The following is a 21,185-nucleotide window of genomic DNA, read 5'->3' as shown; positions in this document are numbered from 1 at the left end:
TCCGACCTGAGCTTCCTCTAGTTATTGGAAGTTCAGAGCTTTTAATATATAAACTATATATAAATATCCATATATAAACATAAACATATAAATACACATATATCCTATGCGGGTACGCGAGTTCGTGGCTATGGGCACAACCTTTTCATACTCGTGAGAAAAATACACGTTGGTTGATAATCAAACTCGTCTCCGTACCCACAAATATAAATTTACACCCAAACCCGTATCCTATAGATTTTTACCCGTGGGCATGCAACTTGTTGCCATTCCTAACGGTAAGCTATTGTAAGGGCTGATTTGGGAACCCCAATTTATCAAGAGTTTTTCATTTTCCTATGAAAAATTAGTTCATTTTTCTTTGGAAAATTGAAAATCCCATAAAAATAAGGTTGCCAAACTAGCCCTAATAGGTATAAATACCCTACCTTTACTTGGAGAAGAATCTATGCTAGAATTAACAGAAATCCCAACTCGAACTCACCTGGAACTTACCTGCTGTTCGTAGCTCGTTCTGATCTCATCGAAGTTCATCTGATTTGCGGCTCACGTCGAGGAGGCAAGCGCTCCTTCGGCCTAGGGTTGTGACACTTGGCTAACCCCACACCTGTCCTGGCTGGCCCGTTGGTCGCTCGAAAAGGAGAAAAGCACGAAAAGAAGGAAGCTAAGAGGAAAGAAAGATAAAATGAAGAGCTGACCATAGAACCTATATAAAAATTAGATGGAGATGAAGATAGAATTGTCTACATAATGTAATAAATCTTAACACTATCCACTAGTGGAGCTATTTCTACAGTAGACTGAAATAAATCATAGATCTATATATACTTGAATTTACTTTTTTGAATTCACGAAGTTATTTCAAACATGGTATTGATAGGATAAGTAGGCTATGGTATTAGACTATCCCCACTAACTTATCCATCTTTTTCATCATATTCAAATATTATTCTACAAACATTGCAGTCTACAAAACAAAACAATATGAAACACTATTTTAAGTAGCTATATGAGTAAACTATTAAACTCAAAATAAAACAATATGAAACAATATTTTAAGTAGCTATATGAGTAAACCGTTAAACACAATTTTATTGACACTAGGGACATAAATAATATAAATATTATCCGTCTATGTTCGATATTTACTATCTTTATTTGTATTTGATATATCTGTACCGTCTAAGTCGATTACAATACATATTTAAATTTTATCCGATACAATTCGATAATGTTGGTACTCAATCTGAATGCGAAGAGAAGATATGAAATAAGTATGGAATGCGTATCCGATCCTCCGACTAACCCTGGCGCATAGTTGGTGACGGTCTTATGACACGGATGGTCGGATGGACACGGATGTTGCCTAGCTAGACTTTCGCTGCGAACAGAGGACGAGGGTCTTCGCCCTAGTCGCCTGTGCGCAGCGGGCCTAGAGGCAGCGACTGAGATATCCATTCCACTCCCGTCAATAATTCGTCATGACCACTGACCAGGTTGCCTTCACGGAGCCGAGGTAGAAGTCTTCTCTCGTGATTTCTTTTTGCGAGGGTTTCAAGATGCGTTCTAGTGAAGTTAGTACTATATTACAACTTTGTTAGACGATTCGAGTTTACTTTAAACTGGATTTTTGCAATTAAAAAAATGTTGGTATGGCATTCTATCCGCGTTTATACCGTTACTGCAATCAGAGTACCAATTTTTTTTTTTGTACTTCCCGGTTGTAGCTCATCTATGACGTTACTGAAATTGAAACTTGAACGGGGATGGGGATCCAAGGAAGAAGATGACGGATCGTGCAAATAAGGAGCCGCTATGCCCGCGGAAGAGGAAGAAGCGAATAAGCGATATATCTGCTTCCAAAAGGCTAGAAGCTGGAATTCCATTCAGACACATGTCACAAGCAACATGATTTGGACATTTCAACGAACACGTCGTTGGACGTAGCAGCAGCAGCAGGTAGTTGACTACTAGACTTAATAATTGCTACCACATGCATCCTTTCACATAGCAGGAATTAATAAAAAAACACCGCTACTTTTGTTCTTAGGGGGTGTTTGGTTTCTAGGGACTAATGTTTAGTCCCTAGATTTTATTCCATTTTAGTTCCAAAATTACCAAATATAGAAACTAAAATTTTATTTTAGTTTCTATATTTAGCGATTTATACACTAAAAAGGAATAAAATGAAGGGACTAAACATTAGTCCCTAGAAACCAAACACCCCCTTATAAAATCTATGTAACATACTCAATTTGTTTGCCTGGAATCTAGACTTGCATGGTGTCCGTTAGATGTTTTGATCCCCTCTACACTTCTTTCTCTTTAAGCGTTTTTAGTGTTGATTATTATCTGGTCAAAGTCAAGCAGATAGAAAAAGTGGAGTATGATTGCAATAACTGAGAGATAGTCAGTTCCCTGTCAAACTATCATTCTCAAGTGGACGAGCTGGTTGCCAATCAGTGCTTAGAGTTTAGTATCCATTAGAGACGCCAATGTTGACCGACGACTAGAAAATTGACCTCATAGTTCTATCATGGAACTTCTAAAACTCATAACTCTGAATGTTCATCCCAAAAGTTTTACCCGCTGGCACTCCCCACCACGCATTCTCTCTCCCCACCCCCAACGCAGCGATTGCAGGAACCATTTCACTTATCTGGGAGAATTCAGAGAGGTACATTTCACTTATTTGGGAGAATTCAGAGAGGTACGGAGAAATTCAATCCCTTTCCTCATGATTATGTCAGTGCATTTCTCTCTTGCTGCTTTGATTTGATTAGCCTAGTTTGGTAATCGGAGTAAAGCAGATAGCCATGTTTGGGAAAATAAGTTTCTGCAGAGAGTGCACCCTTGTTAATTTGTTGATCCTGTCTGTAATAGCATCAAGATGCTTGTCAGCTCCCACAGAAAGATTAGGCAGTATTTTTCAGAACCAATCAATTTTAGATGGGCAGACACTAGTGTCCATGAGCAGAATTTTCGTGCTCGGTTTCTTTAGCCCTGGAGCTTCGAGCAAGCGATATGTTGGTATATGGCACAACGATGTTTCAGAAAGAAGAGTTGTATGGGTTGCCAACAGGAACGATCCATTACAAGATACTTCTGGCATACTTAAGTTTGATAACAGTAGCAATCTGATCGTTTTAGATGGGAGGGGCAACTCATTCACAGTGGCTTATGGACGGGGAGTGCAAGATGTGGAGGCTGCAATGCTGGATAACGGCAATTTCATCTTAAGGAGCATCACGAACCAAGCTAAGATCATATGGCAGAGCTTTGACTCTCCTACTGATACATGGTTCCCTGGAATTAATATTACACTTGGTGCTAAATTGCTGACTTCATGGAAGAGCTATGATGACCCAGCAGTAGGGGATTATTCTTTTGGACCTGGCATAACTAATGCATCTCAACTCATTATCTGGTGGAAAGGGATCCAATTTTGGACCAGTTTACGCTGGAATGGTGATACCAACTCTCTCATTCCAGAGCTGACATCTCTTGGTATCATCCCTGTTTTATTTCAATGTGACAACCTTACATGTACATACACTGCCAATCCCAGAGACACAATGACAAAGATTGTGTTAGATCCAAATGGTTCATTGAACATAGCCCAATTTAGTCCTGTAACTGAGTCATGGACTCTGTTATGGCGACAGCCTCCTAGCTGTGAGGTATCTAACATATGTGGTGTTTTTGGTATATGCAACAACAATATGTCACCCATATGTCATTGTCCACTAGGCTTTGAACAACAAGCAGGAGATACCCGGAAAGGGTGCACTAGGCAAATCCAACTGCAGTGTAATGGTGATAGGTTTGTTAATATGTCCAATATGCGATTCCCTGACTCAAGAGTTAAACTTTCTGTTATGGGAGACGGCAAATGCCAATTGGAATGCATGAAAAATTGCTCCTGCACTGCATACACTTATTCTGTATTGGATGGTTGCAGCCTATGGTATGGCAATTTAACAAATATGCAGGACGGATATAAGAGTGGAGCAGGGACTCTTTATCTTCGTGTTGCTAATAGTTCAGGTATGAGATGTGTAACGTAAAGAAAGTACTCCATCCTATTCTTTATGTAGGGGGTATCATTGGGATTTTAAAAGGTCCAACCAGAAGTTTTTGACCAACAAAGTCAAATTATATGCATGTTTTGTGTGTAAAAATTGTACCAGTAGATTCATATTTTACATATTTTTTATATGGTATTAAAGTTTTTTCACAGTTGGTAATATATTCTAAGAGAAACTAATGGTCGAAGTTTACTTTTGAAGATCTATCCAAATCTCAATGTCTTACATAAATTGAAGGTATTACCAAAAAAAAAACCTTGGCCGGGGAGGGAAAGACCACCCTCCCGGTATTATATTAAGAAGAGACCGAAACAATGGTCTCGGCCGAGAAAATCCCTGAACCCTGGCCCCCATCACTAACGGACCGACGTCAACCGTCCACTCTGCAACAGCCCAACCGGAGGGTGGCACATAGGACATCGTAACCCGAGAGCGGATTGGGCACAACAAGGGGATTTTTTAACCAAGCTTGAAAATTCTCCCCCGAGGGGATCGAACCCAGGACTTGGAGGTGCTACTTGGAAGCCCTTAACCACTAGGCTCAAGACCCTTTCGCATTGAAGGTATTACCATAGTAGTCATATTTTGAACAGTAGCTTAAAAGTTACCTACTTCAAAGGGAAGTAATCAATCCATGTTTTGAAAAATACTATGAAGTACGTTGTTTCTTCAAAAGATAAAATTTTCACAAAGAAAAGAACCTCTAGCTGAGTTGGTTAGGTGGTATCTTATGTCATGAGTAATGAGTTCGACTCTGTATGGGAGAGAATTTTAGGCTCAGGTTAAAAAATATCTCGTCTGTCTCATGCCAAAACACAGATCTAAGGTCTGGCCTCGGTCGTGGTCGTTCTCATTTGGGCTCATGGTGTCTCGTAGTGCTCCTCAAGCATTCAGTCATGTTTGTTTCAGCTTTTTTCAGTTTCTGGCCACCAAAAGTTGTTGCAGACTGCCAAACACTCGGCTTTTCAGCCAACTTCTATAAAAATTGATTTGGTAAAAATCATTCAAAATCAGCATAAACACATAACCGGTCGAGTCATTATAATAGTAGGAATCCATCACTTTTTAGATCCTAAACCCTATGGACGCCTTCATCTTACTCTGCACGTAATCCCAACAATACTTAGATTCTTCTTACAACCAGATTCTTCCCACAGCTAGATTCTCAGAAAAGCCGGTCAGAAAAAAGCTAAACCAAACAGGCCAATGCCCTGCGGTCGTGCACAGCGCCAATGCTAGCAAACCTGGCTCGGGGAGGCACTGTGTGGCAGCATGAGCAGCGGCGGCGGCAGGCGCTACTGCGAAGGAAAATGTATTATGAACAACGAAGCCAAGTGACAAACTCCTTTTCTTATTCAGGTCACAAATTACTTTGGATAGCTGGTGTACTTCCTTCAATTGGATTTCTTATTTTTTGTCTGATCTTGTTTATTTGGATCAGCAGATCAAAAAACAAAGGTAACTATTAGAAATCCATAAGAATTTTTTAATAGGTAAAGAAAATCCCACCTTTTTATATGCAGTTTGGTTGAAAACATAACAATGTCTCCTTTGAATCAGGAAAAGGAAAACAGGATGGTCATCACTCCATAATGACTTCGGATGCTATCAAACTCTGGGAGGGTGAGAAAACAAGCACTTATTTTGCGGTGTTTTCCTTTTCACAAATAAGAAATGGTACAGACAAATTTTCAACAGAAAACATGCTTGGAGAAGGGGGGTTTGGCCCAGTGTACAAGGTACCTGTTCTTCAATCCTGTCTGCTTCACATACCTGTGAGCATTTCACAAACTAAATAATAATGCTGGTTCAGAAACATGTGGTTATGTGTCTATGGGTGTACCCCTATCTTGTTATTGCAATATAATTCAAATAATCTACATAGAAAACGGTAACTAAAGATGGGATATTAGACATGAGAGATATAGGGCATGATATGGAGATGAAGGTTGTCTTCATTTCCATTACCTACATAAGTACGCTAATATATATGTTTGTACTTACATCAAACAATGGAAAAAATTGATCTTGACTTTGCTTGGCATCTAGACTAATTGTGTCATTATTCATATTATTGGTTATATGTATGAAACACTTTTTTCTCCTCTTTTGAATTATGTTTCTATGTAACATCAAGAACAGACTATGTACATAATCAAAAAAGTTGCAGACTTGCAGTCTCAACAATATTATGTTTATCTAGGATTGGGTCCACATATTGTGGTATTGCTATCCTCCTTTTACAGTTCATTCAGTATGGAAAAATTGCATTGACAATGACTTTTCATCATTGCACCCAACTTAGCTGAGAGTATCAATCAAGAATGATATATTTTTCTTTTAGTTTTTCCTGTTTCAAGAAATAGTTTGATTCTATATTGTGTTATGGATTTTTTTAGTTGGTCTAGCAGGTTTAATATTTTGTGATTTATTGAGTGCCTTGTTTTTAGGCACTTCAGTTTATCAGGATATAAGTCTGACATTTGATGCTTTGGAGATTATAATATGGCAATAACTAGGAAGTTAGGCCCCGTTTGAATGCATTAGAGTTAATAGTTAGTTGACTAAAAAGTTGCTAGTGGAATGGCTAACTATTAGCTAATTTTAGCTGGATTGAACCAGCTAATAACTATGTAGTTGAGGGTGTAGCTAATAGTTAGCTAGACTATTAGCTGGGGGTGTTTGGATGTCTCCAAGTAAAAGTAGCTAATAGTTAAACCAACAGTTGGGTTGTTTGTGATGGAATAAGTCATGTGGTCTTCGTGTGGAGGACAACATCTCTACTACAGCATGTGGAGGACAGCATCTCTGCTATAGGCAGGCAATACAGCAGCAACAGTCTTTTGACTGCTGTAGTGTGGCAGCAGCAGGTAGCACAACAGTCTTTTGACTGCTGTAGGACAGCAGCAGCAGCAGTGCATTCTTTTGACTGCACTTTAGCATCTAGAGGACAACACCTGTGTGCTGCAGTGTGTAGTGTATTATGTAGTGCAGTGTAGTGCAGCCTCTAGGTTATAAATATGTGTTCCCAAACCTTCTAAGGGTATGACATTGTGTAGTATTTGAGAAAATAAACAGAAAATCGTTCCAACTCATAGTGTCATCCTCTCGACGAGAGTAAGAGTCCCCGTTGCTTACAATTGGTATCAGAGCGAGGTTATCTTATAGCCTAAACATCTCTTGCTCATCTATTCCCACGCCTCTCCCTATACTCAGTCGGAAGCAAGAGCTCCAACTGTTCCTTCCTCTCCTGCTCGGATAAGTAGCCTTTCATCTGAGAGAGCCTCTTCCACACGTAGCGACCCCTCGCTAGCACACCATATCTCTACGCTCGATCACTTCGAGTGCGTGGCGCCAGCAGGAGGCCAAGGTCGCCGCGGCACAAGAATGCGAGCGAGTAGCAGCGATGGCTGCAGTGATAGCGGCGAGGGAAGCACGACTAGCAGCTGCGAAACTGGAAGCAGCGAGAGCAGAAGTAGAAGCAGCGGAGGCGGCAACGGCAGAGCTCGAGGCTCTGCGCGGCAGTAGCGCCGGCGGCTCTGTTTCCGGCGACGGCAGCACCAACGACGAGCTCCGGCTGGCAAGGGAGGCAGCGCAAGAGCAGGCAACACAATGGGCAGCCGCGCACCCCCATGGGGGCCCGCGCGGCGGCAACCTAGATAGGCGCAGATGCGCCGAAGGCGCTCTGGGTGAGAATGCACGCGACGGCAGCCCAGATGGGCGCGGACACGCCGACGATGCTCTCGGTGGCGGCGGCTGGGTCGACGGAGATCGCGGCCTCTACAGTCTGCGCGGCTCTCCCTCCCTGGATCGGTACCATGGTCACCGTGGGGTCCAGGCCGTTGTTAGGGACATCGGTCTAGGTGGTGGGTGGCCTACCCTCACCAAGACCAACTACGTCGATTGGGCTGCGGTGATGAGGGTACGGCTCCAAGTTTGCCACAAGTGGGAAGCAGTTCGGTACGGTGACGTCGACTACTACGAGGATCGACGGGCGCTGGATGCCCTCATTGCTGCAGTCTCACTCGAGATGCAGTTTTCGCTTTCCCAGAAGCGGACTGCCAAGGATGACTGGGATGTCATCACTGCGACCCGCATTGGCAGCGACCGTGCCCGCAAGACCACACTGCAGACACTTCGCAAGGAGTGGGAGAACCTGACCTTCAAGCCAGGTGAGGATGTTGATGATTTTGCTCTTCGCCTCAACACTCTGTTGCAGAAGATGGTGCAGTTCGGCGACGACGCCTACGATGAGGAGAGAACCGTCGAGAAGCTCTTCCGTTGCATCCCCGAGAAGTATAAGCAGATTGCTCGTTTAATCGAGTCTCTGCTAGACCTCTCCACGATGACGATCGAAGAAGCGATTGGTCTTCTTAAGGTCGTCGACGGTGACGAACCACAGGCCCTCTCTGGGCCTATCACCATCGGCGGGAAGCTACATCTCACTCGGGAGCAGTGGGAGGCCTGCCAGGGTGACAAGAAGGGGAGTCCTCCTCCTGGACACGGGGCCGCAAACGCGACAAGCCGCGCAAGGCGCGTGGAGGCGCCAAGGCCAGGGCGTGAGGACAAGCTGAGGGTGGTGCCCACGGAGGCGCCCAAGGCAGCACCGTTGGCAACAAGAAGTCGGCACGAGATGACGGCTGTCACAACTGTGACAAGCTTGGCCACTGGGCCAGGGAATGTCGGCAGCCACGACGCGGCCAGACCAACGTCGCATAGGCGGAGGAGGAAGCTCTGCTTCTAGCACATGCAAGCATCGAGCTACCTCCAGCGGCACCGTCTGCAGCGGCACTCCTCCATCTTGATGAATCGAAAGCACACGCTTTCCTCGACGACGGCTCCAGCAACGACATGATCAAAGGATGGTGCCTTGACACCGGCACCACTCATCACATGACCGGCCAACGGGAGTTCTTCACCGATCTCGACTCTAGCGTCCGAGGCTTCATGAAGTTTGGGGACGCCTCCGGCGTAGATATCAAGGGCGTCGATTCAGTTGTATTCACCGTCGCGTCTGGTGAGCACAGGCTGCTCACCGGAGTCTATTACATCCCTGCGTTGAGGAACTCTATCATCAGCTTGGGACAGCTGAATGAGAATGGTTCGGGCATGGAGGTCGAGCACAGAGTCATGAGGATCTGGGGCCCCTCTCATCGCCTTCTTGTCAAGGTACACAGGAGTCCAAATCGGCTTTACATCCTCAACATGAAGGTAGCACAACCTTGCTGCCTTGCTGCTCGTCGGGATGACCGGGCATGCCAGTGGCACGAGCGCTTCGGGTATCTTAACTTTGAGGCCCTGAAGCGGCTTAGTGCCAAGGAGATGGTACGAGGCTTGTCGTGCCTTGACCATGTGGAGCAATTCTGTGATGTCTGCGTGTTGACAAAGCATAGACGGTTCCCCTTTCCCCAGCAGTCGAGCTTTCGAGCCAAGGAGAGGCTCGAGCTCGTGCATGGGGACTTGTGTGGCCCGGTAACACCAGCCACACCAGGAGGACGACACTACTTCTTGTTGCTCGTCGACGACCTCTCCTGCTACATGTGGGTGATGGTCATTGGCAGCAAGGGAGAGGCTGCAAACGCCATCAAGCGTGCGCAGGTTGCTGCAGAGGCAGAGTGCGGTCGCAGGCTGCGCGTGCTGTGCACCGACAACGGCGGTGAATTCACGGCGGCTGAGTTCGCGTCATACTACACGGATGAGGGCGTTCAACGCCACTACGCGTCATACAACCCGCAGCAGAACGACGTCGTCGAGCGGCACAACTAGACGGTTGTGGGGATGGCTCGGGCTCTCCTCAAGCAAAGGGGAACACCAGCTGTCTTCTGGGGAGAGGCGGTGGTGACAGCGGTCTACATCCTCAACCGCTCGCCCACCAAGACACTCAACGGGATAACACCGTATGAGACTTGGCATGGGCGCAAGCCGACGGTCTCTCACCTACGGTTCTTCGGCTACCTCGCGTTCACCAAGGAACTTGGTCACATCGGCAAGCTTGACGACAGGAGCATCCTAGGGGTGTTCATTGGCTACGCGGAGGGCTCGAAGGCCGACCGCATCTTTGACCCAGGAACACTGCGTGTGCGCACGACGCGCGACGTAGTGTTCGACGAAGGGCGAGGATGGGCCTGGGACAAGGTGGTGGATGACGACACGACTCCGACGTACGACGAATTCACCATCGAGTACGTCCACTTAGAGGGAGCCGGGGGAGTAGGCAACCCTTCTTCGAGTAGGCCTACCCCAGCCACTAAGTCTCCACCAGCGCCACGCTCTCCAGCTCCGGCTACAACGAGCTCTTCGCCACCACGCAATCCAGCCATGACTCCAGCTACAGCGAGCTCTTCGTCACCCCGTACTATAGCACCGACGGTACCCTCTCCGAGAACGTCCTCTCCGATGCCAGCTCGTGTCGAGCACGACCCGATGGAGCTCCTGATCCCACTTTCCCACGACGAGGAGCGCGTCGACGCGTGCTTCAACGTCGAGCTGTTGCGGTATCAAAAGGTGGAGGGCCTTCTCATCGACCCGTCAGTCCTGGGCCTGGCGTCTCGCATTCTAGCGGGAAAGTTACATCTTGCATGCGATGATGGTGAGCCTCAGTCTTTCGCGGAGGCCGAGAAACACGCGGCTTGGGGTGCCGCGATGCAGTCGGAGATGGACGCGATTGAGACGAACTGCACCTGGGAGCTCGCTGATCTCCCTCTTAGTCATCGCGCGATCACCCTTAAGTGGGTGTTCAAACTGAAAAGGGATGAAGTCGGTGGCATCGTCAAGCACAAGACTCACTTGGTGGCACGTGGTTTCTTGCAGTAGGAGGGGATCGATTTCGACGATGCTTTCGCCCCTGTGGCATGGATGGAATCCGTGTGACTCCTTGCGCTGGCAGCCCAGGAGGGCTGGCACGTTCATCACATGGACGTCAAGTCGGCGTTTCTTAACGGCGACTTAAAGGAGGTCTACGTACACCAGCCGCCAAGTTTTGTGATCCCTAGCAAGGAGAGAAAGGTGTTGCGCCTGTGCAAGACCCTCTACATCTTACGAAAGGCACCGAGGGCGCGGAATGCCAAGCTAGATTCCACGCTCAAGAGGATGGGCTTCATGCCAATCCCGCACGAGGCGGCCATCTATCGGTGGGGCAATGGAGAAAATGCCCTGCTGGTGGGTGTCTACGTCGACGATTTGGTGATCATCGGCGCCAAGAATGCAGAGGTGGCGTTTAAGGAAGAGTTGAAGGCCACCTTCCAGATGAGTGACCTGAGACATCTCTCCTTCTACCTGGGGATTGAGGTGCACCAGAGTAACTCTGGGATCACACTTCGCCAGACGGCCTACACCAAGCGCATTGTTGAGCTGGCTGGGCTCACTAATTGCAACCCAGCTCTCACTTGGATGGAGGAGAGGCTGAAGCTGAGCTGCGACAGCACGACGGAGGAGGTGGACTCTACTCAGTACTGACGCCTTGTGGGGAGCCTTCGCTACCTCGTCCACACACGGTCAGATCTGGCATACTCCGTTGGCTACGTTAGTCGGTTCCTGCAGCGACCGACGACGGAGCACGAGCAGGCTGTGAAGAGGATCGTTCACTATGTTGCGCAGACTCTCGACCACGATCTCTACTACCCAAGGTGTCCTGGGGAGGCATACCTTGTCGGGTACAGTGACAACGACGACGCCGGCGACATCGACACCAGCAAAAGCACAAGCGGGATCCTCTTCTTCCTCGGCAAGGGCCCCATCAGCTGGCAGTCAGTCAAGCAGCAGTGGTGGTCATGTCCAGCTGCGAGGCTGAGTACATAGCGGCTTCCACCGCTTCGTCTCAAGCGCTCTGGCTGGCTAGACTGCTCGGTGATCTCCTCGAGAGAGACACGACAGCAGTGGAACTCAGGGTGGACAGCCAGTCTGCATTGGCGTTGGCCAAGAACCCCGTGTTCCATGAATGGAGCAAGCACATCCGGGTGAGCTATCACTTCATCCGTGACTGTTTGGCAGAAGGGAGCATCAAGGCGCGCTACATCAACACCAAGGATCAGCTTACGGACCTGCTCACCAAGCCACTTGGAGGATTAAGTTTTTTGAGCTTTGTTCTAGGTCTGGAATGGCTAAACTTTCCCACAAGACGACGCACAAGACTTAGGGGAGAATAATGGAATAAATCATGTGGTCTTCGTGTGGAGGATAGCACTTTTGCTACAGCATATGAAGGATAGCATCTCTGCTATAGGCAGGCAGCACAACAACAGCAGTCTTTTGACTGCTGTAGTGTGGCAGCACAACAACAGCAGTCTTTTGACTGCTGTAGTGTGGCAGCAGCAGGCAACACAACAGTCTTTTGACTGTTGTAGGACAGCAGCAGCAGCAATGCAGTCTTTTGACTGCACTTTAGTGTCTAGAGGACAGCACTTGTGTGCTGTAGTGTAGTGTAGCCCCTAGGGCTATAAATATGTGTCCCCAACCATATGACATTGTGTAGTATTTAAGAAAATAAACAGAAAATCGTCCCAACTCATAGTGTCATCCTTTCGATAAGAGTAAGAGTCTCGTTGCTTACAGTTTTGATGTCTCCAGCTAATTTTAGTACTTAATTATTAGTTCTAGTACATTCAAACAGGGTCTTAGTCTAGCTCAACTAGTTGGCGTGGGAGGTGTGGTCATGTATTCCAATTTCCCAACCGCCCAGCTTTTGAGTCCTTTTCAACTCGAATATGGGTGCCTATTTTTTTCTTTTTAATGGAAAAAACACCTAGTTCCTCTTAGGCTGGTATCCACTTTTAAGATGGTGGTACTGGTACTCTTTTGGGGTGTTTTGCACTCAGATTTGATACTCTTAACAAGTGGATTGCGTTTGCGTAGCTAGTGAAACTAGTGAATTGTTGCAACTAGATACTTGTATCTTGGACATATTCTTTCCTTGAACATGTTTGTCGAATCTAAGGTTCTATTTCCCTCCTTTCTTTTGCTTTGGATTCAGCCTACCCTTGCATTCTCCCCTTTTGTCTATAGTGTTGCCTCAGATACTCATTGGTATGCCCTCTTCTCCTTAGGTTGTAGCTGTGTGTGGTAGGTGGCCGCTCCTTGAGCGGTTGGCGATGAGAGGAGGCCGTGGTTCTCACGGCCTGGGAGAAGACAACAGGGGAGGAGAAATTAGGGCAGGGCGGCGGCTGATCAACAATATGTTGATCACAGCCTGTTCTCATTTTTATTGCAATTAAGGTATAAATAACCTCCTATTACAGATTAACCTAAAAGGCCTTTAGCCTCTTTATTCTACTGCTAAAAGGGCCTTGCTAACAGCCCACTTAGCCTAAGCCGGTTCAGCCCCCTAATTAGGACTACCAGCCTTGTTGCGGCGCCTGTACTGGACGCCCACCATAACATCTCTCGGCTCCTCGAGAAACAGCTCGTCCTCGAGCTGAAATTTGGGGTAGCTTTCTCTGAACCGAGCCAATGGTTCCCAAGTTGCCTCTGATGCTGAAGACCCGGACCACTGCACAAGAAGGTGCCATTCTTGGCGGCGTAGTCGTGCGCGCAGCACGCGCTCAGGTGTTGGCAGGACCCTCCCCTGGTGCATCTCTGGGAGGGCTGGAGGAGCACTTGGCGTATCACCTTTGAAGGGTTTGAGCAAGCCAACATGGAAAACATTATGGATGCGAGCGTCATCTGGAAGTTGCAGCCGATAAGCCACCGTGCCCACCTTTTCCAGCACCTGAAACGGACCTGCATATCTTGGACCCAATTTGCTCTTCTTGTTGCCAACTAGTGCTCGTGCCTGGCTGTGTAGAAGTCGCAGCCATACCCAGTCACCCACCTGGAATTCCAGCTCACGATGGTGTTCATCATAGTGCCGTTTTGCATATGCCTGTGCTTGCAGTAATCTTTCTCGAACATCCGAGAGAAAAATGTCTCTGTCTTTTAATAGATCATCGACTGCATCTGTGGCTGCTGTTCCTTGTGTATACGACAGTAAGGGTGGTGGTGACCTTCCATAGACCACTTGGAATGGTGTAGTGCGGAGAGCTGAGTGAAAGGCAGTGTTGTAGCAATATTCCGCCCATGGCAACCAATCGACCCACGCCCGCGGCCTATCTCCTGTTAGGCATCGCAGGTACATGGCTATAGTTTTATTGACGACCTCGGACTGTCCATCTGTCTGGGGGTGGAAAGCCGTGCTCATGCGGAGTTTGACCCCAGCCACCTTGAAAAGATCGCGCCAGAAGCTGCCTGTAAAGACTGGGTCACGATCGCTGACAATGGAAAGTGGAAATCCATGAAGACGGACTATGTTGTCAAAGAAGGCTCGTGCCACTGAGGCTGCAGTATAAGGATGTCCCAGGGCAATGAAATGGGCATATTTGGAGAACCGATCCACCACAGCTAATATGACTGATTTGCCGTGCACCTTTGGGAGGCCTTCCACAAAGTCCATCGCTATGTCTGCCCAAACTTGTGAGGGAACTTCTAAGGGTTGCAGCAACCCTGCTGGGTGTAAGGCCTCGGTTTTGTTTTTCTAGCAGACTGTACATGATTTGACAAAGTCACGAACCAGAGTTCTGTCATTTGGAATGTAGAAGTCTGCGCGAAGCCTGTGTAATGTCTTTTGGAACCCCCCATGTCCCGCGCCATGTGCTAGCTGTAGAATATGAATTATTGTGGGTGATGTAGGTGGTACAAATACCCTGGACCCATGTAGTATTAGGCCCTCTTGGATGTGCCATGGCGCCGATTGGGTGCCATTGAGGATCTGTTCATGTAGTTGTTTCCATTCCGGTCTGCTGCTGCCATCACTGCGTATTTCATCATATAGCTGGAACGATGGTACAGATATGGCTAGGGACTCCATTGCTTCAGCGTCCCTGCGGGAGAGAGCATCCGCCACTGTGTTAAAACGTCCGGGTCGATATTCAACGGAAAAATCAAACCCGAACAGTTTACTAATCCAGTGGTGTTGCGGAACAGTTGAGAGGCGTTGGTCCAACATGAACTTGAGGGCAAAATGGTCTGTTCGAACCAGAAAACGACGGCCCCATAAGTACGGCCTCCAATGACGTACTGCCTGCACCAGACCGATGAGCTCGCGTTCATAAGCAGCGAGCTTCAAGTGCCGTGTGGCGAACGGTCTACTGAAGAAGGCAATTGGGCCGTTGTCTTGATGTAGCACTGCCCCAAACCCTGAACCGGATGCGTCACAATCCACGATGAATGATTTGGTGAACTCCGGAAGGTGCAAAACCGGTGCTGTAGACAGTGCCTCCTTGAGTGCTGTAAAGGTTGTGGCTGCTTCTGCTGACCATGCAAAACTGTCTTTTTTGAGGAGTTTGGTTAGGGGAGCTGCAATTGTGCCAAAGTCCTTAATAAATTTGCGGTAATAGCCCGCAATTCCCAGAAATCCTCGCAGCCCACGAGCTGATTTAGGTGTTGGCCAGGCGGTGATTGCTTCGACTTTGTCACTGTCCATAGAGACCCCTGATTCTGAGATGACATGTCCCAGGTATACAATAGAAGTGGTTCCAAAGCTGCATTTAGATTTCTTGACAAATAAACTGTTGGTGCGAAGTAAAGTCATCACTGCTCTGACATGTTGAAGGTGGGCTGACCAGGACGGACTGTATATCAATATGTCATCGAAGAAAACCAACACGCAGCGTCGCAACAGGGGCTGCAGTACAGAATTCATCAAGCTCTGGAACGTTGCTGGTGCATTGGTAAGACCAAACGGCATGACCAAAAATTCAAAATGACCATGATGTGTACGAAAGGCTGTCTTCTCAATGTCATCCTTGTGCATACGGACCTGATGGTACCCTGAACGGAGGTCCAACTTAGTGTAGAATCGAGCTCCATGGAGTTCATCTAGCAACTCGTCAACCACTGGTATAGGATATTTATCCTTGATAGTGTGTTCATTGAGGGCTCTGTAATCAATGCAAAAACGCTATGTATTGTCTGGCTTCTTCACTAGGAGGACCGGGGCTGAGAATGCGGATGTATTGTGTCGGATGATACCACGGCGAAGCATATCCGCACATTGAGCTTCTAATTCATCCTTTTGCAATTGGGGGTAACGATATGGACGAACAGCTACTGGTGCAGTGCCTGGTTTCAGGTGGATCCTGTGGTCACAATGTCTGGCTGGCGGTACTGACTGTGGTTCCTCAAAGACATCCTCAAAGGACTGCAGCAAGTGATCCATCATGTGCTTGGGTTCAGTGTTGATGCTACATGTGGTTGGTGTAGTGGTGTCTGTTCGGCCGGACCCCAAACCCTTCCACAGTATGCGCCGACCTTCATGCCAGAAGGCCATGCAAAGGTCCTGGAGATCCCATAATACTGGTCCCAATGTTCTCAGGAATGCTGTCCCTAGAATGATCTCAAATGTATCCAAGGGAATTGCATATGCCTCAATGGTGAACTTCTCCTTGTTGATGTCAATGGCTGCGCGACGAGTTACTCCCTGGCAGAAAACTGGGTCTCCATTTGCCACCTTGACATGGCGACCTGGTGTGGGTTCCAAAGTAACGCCACACTGTTGTGCTGCCTTGCAGTTGATGAAGTTATGTGTTGAACCCGTGTCAAGTAGGGCCAGCAGCTCCTGACCGTTGAGGACTACCCGCAGCTGCATGGTGTCCTCCCTTCTAATCCCAGTTATTGCATGTAGGGAAACCACTGGGTCCTGCTCTTCCTGGTCATCATCTGTGTCACCCTTGATCTCATCATCAGCAAAGTCTGTGACCTCCAGATAGAATAGCCTGGGACAGCGGTGGCCTCGTACATAGGGCTCGTCACAATTGTAACATAGCCCTTGTTTACGTCGTTCCGCCATCTCGGCGGGGGTGAGGCGCTTGAACGGGACTGGTGATTGTGTTGGTGGCTGCTGGGGTGTATTCTTGGCAGCATTGTCGGTCATGTGTGTGAGCACCGGTGGCCGACCAGATGGTCTGGGGGCCCTGCCAGTCTGCTGGGGCTGTTGAGCACTATCAATGACCTGAGAGCGACGTTCATATGCCCTTGCTAGTCGAGAAGCCTGCTGCAGATTCTGTGGGTTCATCAGCTCGACATCGATTTTAATCCGCTCTGGCAATCCCGCCGTGAAGAGCTGCACTTGCTGGTCAGGTGCCAACGGAGAGGTGTGGCACAACAGTGACGAGAAGCGCTCTTGGTAATCATCCACGGTTGTCCGGAAACGAAGACGGGCCAGTTCGCCTAATGGGTTGGTGCGTAGTGGCGGACCAAAGCGCTCATTGCAGAGCTCTTTGAATTGAGGCCATGTCACCGTTGCACAGTCCCGTTCCACCATGAAATACCAGGTATGTGCTGCTCCCTTGAGGTGATAGGAGGCGAGCCACACTTTGTCCTCCTCAATCGTGCGTTGGCCTCTGAAATACTGCTCGCAGTGGTTCAGCCATTCGAGGGGATCCTCCTTCCCATCAAATGTTGGAAACTCCATCTTGTAGTGTCGCGGAGCTCCTGCGTCGAAAGACTGCGGGGTGGGATGGGTTGGGATATGTTGTAATGGCTGCTGTGGTATGTATGGTGGAAAGGATGGAAGAGGTGACGACGAGTGGGGCATGGGGATTTGGTGGATTGGTAATGTGTTGGATGATGGTGGAGCTGTAGCTGGTGGTGGCCTGGTGGAGGTCGATGGTGCCTGTGTCTCTGGAATGCCGCCATAACCTGGGAGACCGTAAGGAAACCCTGGATGGTTGCCGGCGGCGGACACTATGGGAGTTGTGCGCCCATCGATTTCTGTCACATGCAGCGCCAGATTGGACACCTTGGTGGCGAGATCTGCAAGGGCCTTCATCATGGTGTCCATCTTCTGCTCCAGGGCTGCGCTGGTGGTGTTTGGCGCCGCAGCAGATGCGACTTCGCTGGCAGTGTTGTCGTCGTTGCCCGGCATCTCCGATACCAGATTGGTATGCCCTCTTCTCCTTGGGTTGTAGCTGTGTGTGGTAGGTGGCCGCTCCTTGAGCGGTTGGCGATGAGAGGAGGCCGTGGTTCTCACGGCCTGGGAGAAGACAGCAGGGGAGGAGAAATTAGGGCAGGGCGGCGGCTGATCAACAATATGTTGATCATAGCCTGTTCTCATTTTTATTGCAATTAAGGTATAAATAACCTCCTATTACAGATTAACCTAAAAGGCCTTTAGCCTCTTTATTCTACTGCTAAAAGGGCCTTGCTAACAGCCCACTTAGCCTAAGCCGGTTCAGCCCCCTAATTAGGACTACCAGCCTTGTTGCGGCGCCTGTACTGGACACCCACCATAACACTCATATATACACATCCTCTACATATGCATTCACTTTCTGTTTATTTATTTTGGAGCATATCATTTGACATTTCAGGCAGTTCAAGACAATTAATCATATTTTGTATGCAATGCAACAATACTATCTGATTTCTATCTACATTAAAAACCATTCTATAGGGCCACTTACCGGATGGGCAAGAGATTGCTGTTAAGAGACTGGCAGCAAATTCAGGGCAAGGGTTAACTGAGTTTAAAAACGAAGTCCTCCTCATAGCTAAACTTCAGCACAGCAATTTAGTCCGGCTGTTAGGTTGCTGCATTGAAGAGGAAGAGATGCTATTAGTGTATGAGTACATGCCAAACAAAAGCTTGGATTTCTTCTTATTTGGTATGTTTGACCTTCGTTTCTTATCCCTATTGCTTCCAATTTTCTCTCAGCTGCCTTCTTGAACCGGTGTATCTAATTTTCCCTTCCTTGTCAAGAAAAATCAAGAAGAGCTTTGCTAGACTGGGAGATGCGCATGAACATAATCGAAGGGGTCGCGCAGGGTCTTATCTATCTCCACAAGCATTCTCGGCTCAGGGTTATCCATAGGGACCTGAAAGCAAGCAACATTTTGCTGGACACTGATATGAACCCTAAGATCTCGGACTTTGGGATGGCGAGAATATTCGATCCCAAAGGAACGCAAGCCAATACGAAAAGAGTTGTAGGAACATAGTAAGTTCTTGTCTACTTTGCGCTTTGCGTTTGATCATCTACTAGGCTAGTGTTAACTAGATTGAGAAACAAATATTGATTTTAAGTGGCTGGTATTCTTCCAGTGGCTACATGGCTCCCGAGTATGCTATGGCAGGCAATTTCTCCACCAAGTCCGATGTGTTTAGCTACGGAGTGTTGCTTCTGGAGATTATCAGTGGAATGAGAAACGCTGGACCTCGAAGGCATGGCAACTCCGTTAGCCTCCTTGGTTACGTAAGCATATAAGCTATAAAGATGACAAAAGTTCTTATATAATAATTGGAACTATTTTGGAAGTGGAGTAATTCTAACTTGGTTTCTGGGAACTGAACTTTGCAGGCATGGGAACTATGGAACGAAGGCAGGTGCCATGAGCTCATCGATAAACCATTACGCGGCAGGTGTCCTGAGAACGTAGCGTTAAGATGCATCCATGTCAGCTTGCTGTGTGTTCAGGAGCAAGCTGCGGATCGGCCCTCCATGACTGAGGTCATTTCAATGATTACCAACGGAAGTGCCACGTTACCAGACCCAAAGCAGCCCGGTTTCCTCTCCATGTTGGTCCCAAACGAAACCGATGTCGCTGAAGAAACATGCTCCCTGAATGGTCTCTCAGTCACCATCCTTGACGGAAGATAGCACTAGTTCAAATCGCCGCCTTTCTTTGCTTGGTCCATGCATGCGCGTTACCATTGCATCACTTTGCATGGTATTTCCCAAAAGTTATATTACGGGAGCCTGAAAGTTTTGTTCTCATGCATCCAGGCTAATGGTATATAAGCATCGCCGCATCATTGAGTCCTTGTCCTTAGAGGAACGTATGGTTGTTGATGGTGCCAACCTGGCATTATGACTTTCTGATTTCATCACATATTTTCATCCAGGCTATATATATGCTCGCTTTTATTCTGTTCGGTCAAGATTCAACACGAGGATTTAAACGACAATGCAAATGAACTGGCATAAACATTTCATCGGTGGGGATTGCTTTCTCTCTTTTCCTCTCTCTATCTACATGATGGAGACAATGTCAGTCGCTGCATAGTCGCGGCATGTTCTTATGCATGGCTCGTTCATCATGACTTTTGATTGGTTTGGCGAGCTCAGGCTGGCACACAGTTGTAAAAAAAAGTAAGCGTTCTGATGTGTGACAGTTGCCCAAATCAATCTTTGTCCGTTGCGTGACAACGATGGTGAGATCTTAATCAGTTCCTGATTGGCTTTGACTTAGGCTGCATTTCGATTTACAGTATGGCGATGGCACATGGTATGGATAATTATCTAAGAGACTAGTTAAATGGCTCGTTAAGCTAAATTTTAGCTACTCAACGGCAAAATAACTCTACAACAGATTAGTCATCTGATTCTCCAAATTGACTTCCTCATTGACTAAACTTGGCTAGCCACTCTCACTATCCTAACTAGATAAATAGTTGGTTGGAGTGAGATGCTAAATATAGAGTGTAATCTTTATAAAAAGATAAATAAATGTCACATTCGAATCAAGGGCAAATTTAGATATAGAGGTTATGTATAAAATAATTAAATAAATTATATCATATAACGACAACTATTATTCCCAACCATAATTTACTAGGAGACAATAATGTCAATCGCGGCAAGTTCATATGCATGGCTCGTTCATTTTGACTTTTGATTGGTTTGGCAAGCTCAGGCTGGCACACAATTGTAAAAAAAGTAAGCATTCTGATGTGTGCCAGTTGCCTAAATCAATCTTTGTCCGTTACGTGACAAGGATGGTGAGATCTTGATCAGTTCCTGATTGACTTTGATTTAGGCTGCATTTCAATTTACAATATGGCGATGCCATGGTACGGATAAGACCGTGCATTTCAATTTACAATATGGCCTTACCAATTCAGAGTATGGTTATTGAACAAGTTAACAGCTTTGCATCCCTATTTCCAGCCGAGCGAGACCCAAACACCCATTTTTATTCAGGTTTGTCGTGTCGAATACTCGTAGTATTCTTCACGGGGTCACGCCAAAATATGATATGCCTAGTTGCACTTGCATCCAGTTGGAGGTAGGAAACCGAGAGCATCTGAGCAATCTGATGACCTGCAGGCAACAGCTAGCTCTCCCGGAG

At 47.3% G+C, this 21,185-nt stretch overlaps 1 protein-coding gene across 8 annotated transcripts; it reads left to right on the top strand.

Moving 5' to 3' along the window:
* Positions 1–1,299: 1,299 nt before the first annotated feature.
* Positions 1,300–20,051, top strand: LOC100272682 (uncharacterized). 8 transcript variants are annotated; one of them, XM_035965717.1, is made up of 8 exons: positions 1,300–1,516; positions 1,728–1,959; positions 5,448–5,546; positions 5,649–5,827; positions 18,511–18,721; positions 18,817–19,054; positions 19,159–19,309; positions 19,415–19,999. In XM_035965717.1, the coding sequence occupies exons 4-8, from the start codon at positions 5,681–5,683 to the stop codon at positions 19,712–19,714; spliced, it is 1,047 nt and encodes a 348-aa protein (XP_035821610.1). In that variant the 5' UTR covers positions 1,300–1,516; positions 1,728–1,959; positions 5,448–5,546; positions 5,649–5,680; the 3' UTR covers positions 19,715–19,999. The 8 variants fall into 8 exon arrangements, with proteins under 8 accessions (XP_035821610.1, NP_001140610.1, XP_008672369.1 ...); XM_008674147.3 differs by lacking the exons at positions 1,300–1,516; positions 1,728–1,959 and adding exons at positions 2,183–2,710; positions 3,962–4,047 and having other exon boundaries at positions 19,415–20,022; XM_008674141.3 differs by lacking the exons at positions 1,300–1,516; positions 1,728–1,959 and adding an exon at positions 2,555–4,047 and having other exon boundaries at positions 5,649–5,711; positions 5,787–5,827.
* Positions 20,052–21,185: the final 1,134 nt, after the last annotated feature.

The sequence above is a fragment of the Zea mays genome, chromosome 3 (assembly GCF_902167145.1).
Source record: "Zea mays cultivar B73 chromosome 3, Zm-B73-REFERENCE-NAM-5.0, whole genome shotgun sequence".
Classification (NCBI taxonomy): domain Eukaryota; kingdom Viridiplantae; phylum Streptophyta; class Magnoliopsida; order Poales; family Poaceae; genus Zea; species Zea mays.
The sequence above is the reverse complement of the archived record's forward strand: the minus strand, read 5'-3'. Positions and strand labels throughout refer to the sequence as shown.

Bases quoted from the DNA above. Each gene is read 5' to 3' on its own strand.
- LOC100272682 (XM_008674141.3), top strand. From the start codon at position 2,817: ATGTTTGGGAAAATAAGTTTCTGCAGAGAGTGCACCCTTGTTAATTTG. The intron at 4,048-5,447 runs GTATGAGATGTG...TTTCTTATTCAG, and splicing joins TCGTGTTGCTAATAGTTCAG to GTCACAAATTACTTTGGATA. The intron at 19,055-19,158 runs GTAAGTTCTTGT...GTATTCTTCCAG, and splicing joins AAAAGAGTTGTAGGAACATA to TGGCTACATGGCTCCCGAGT.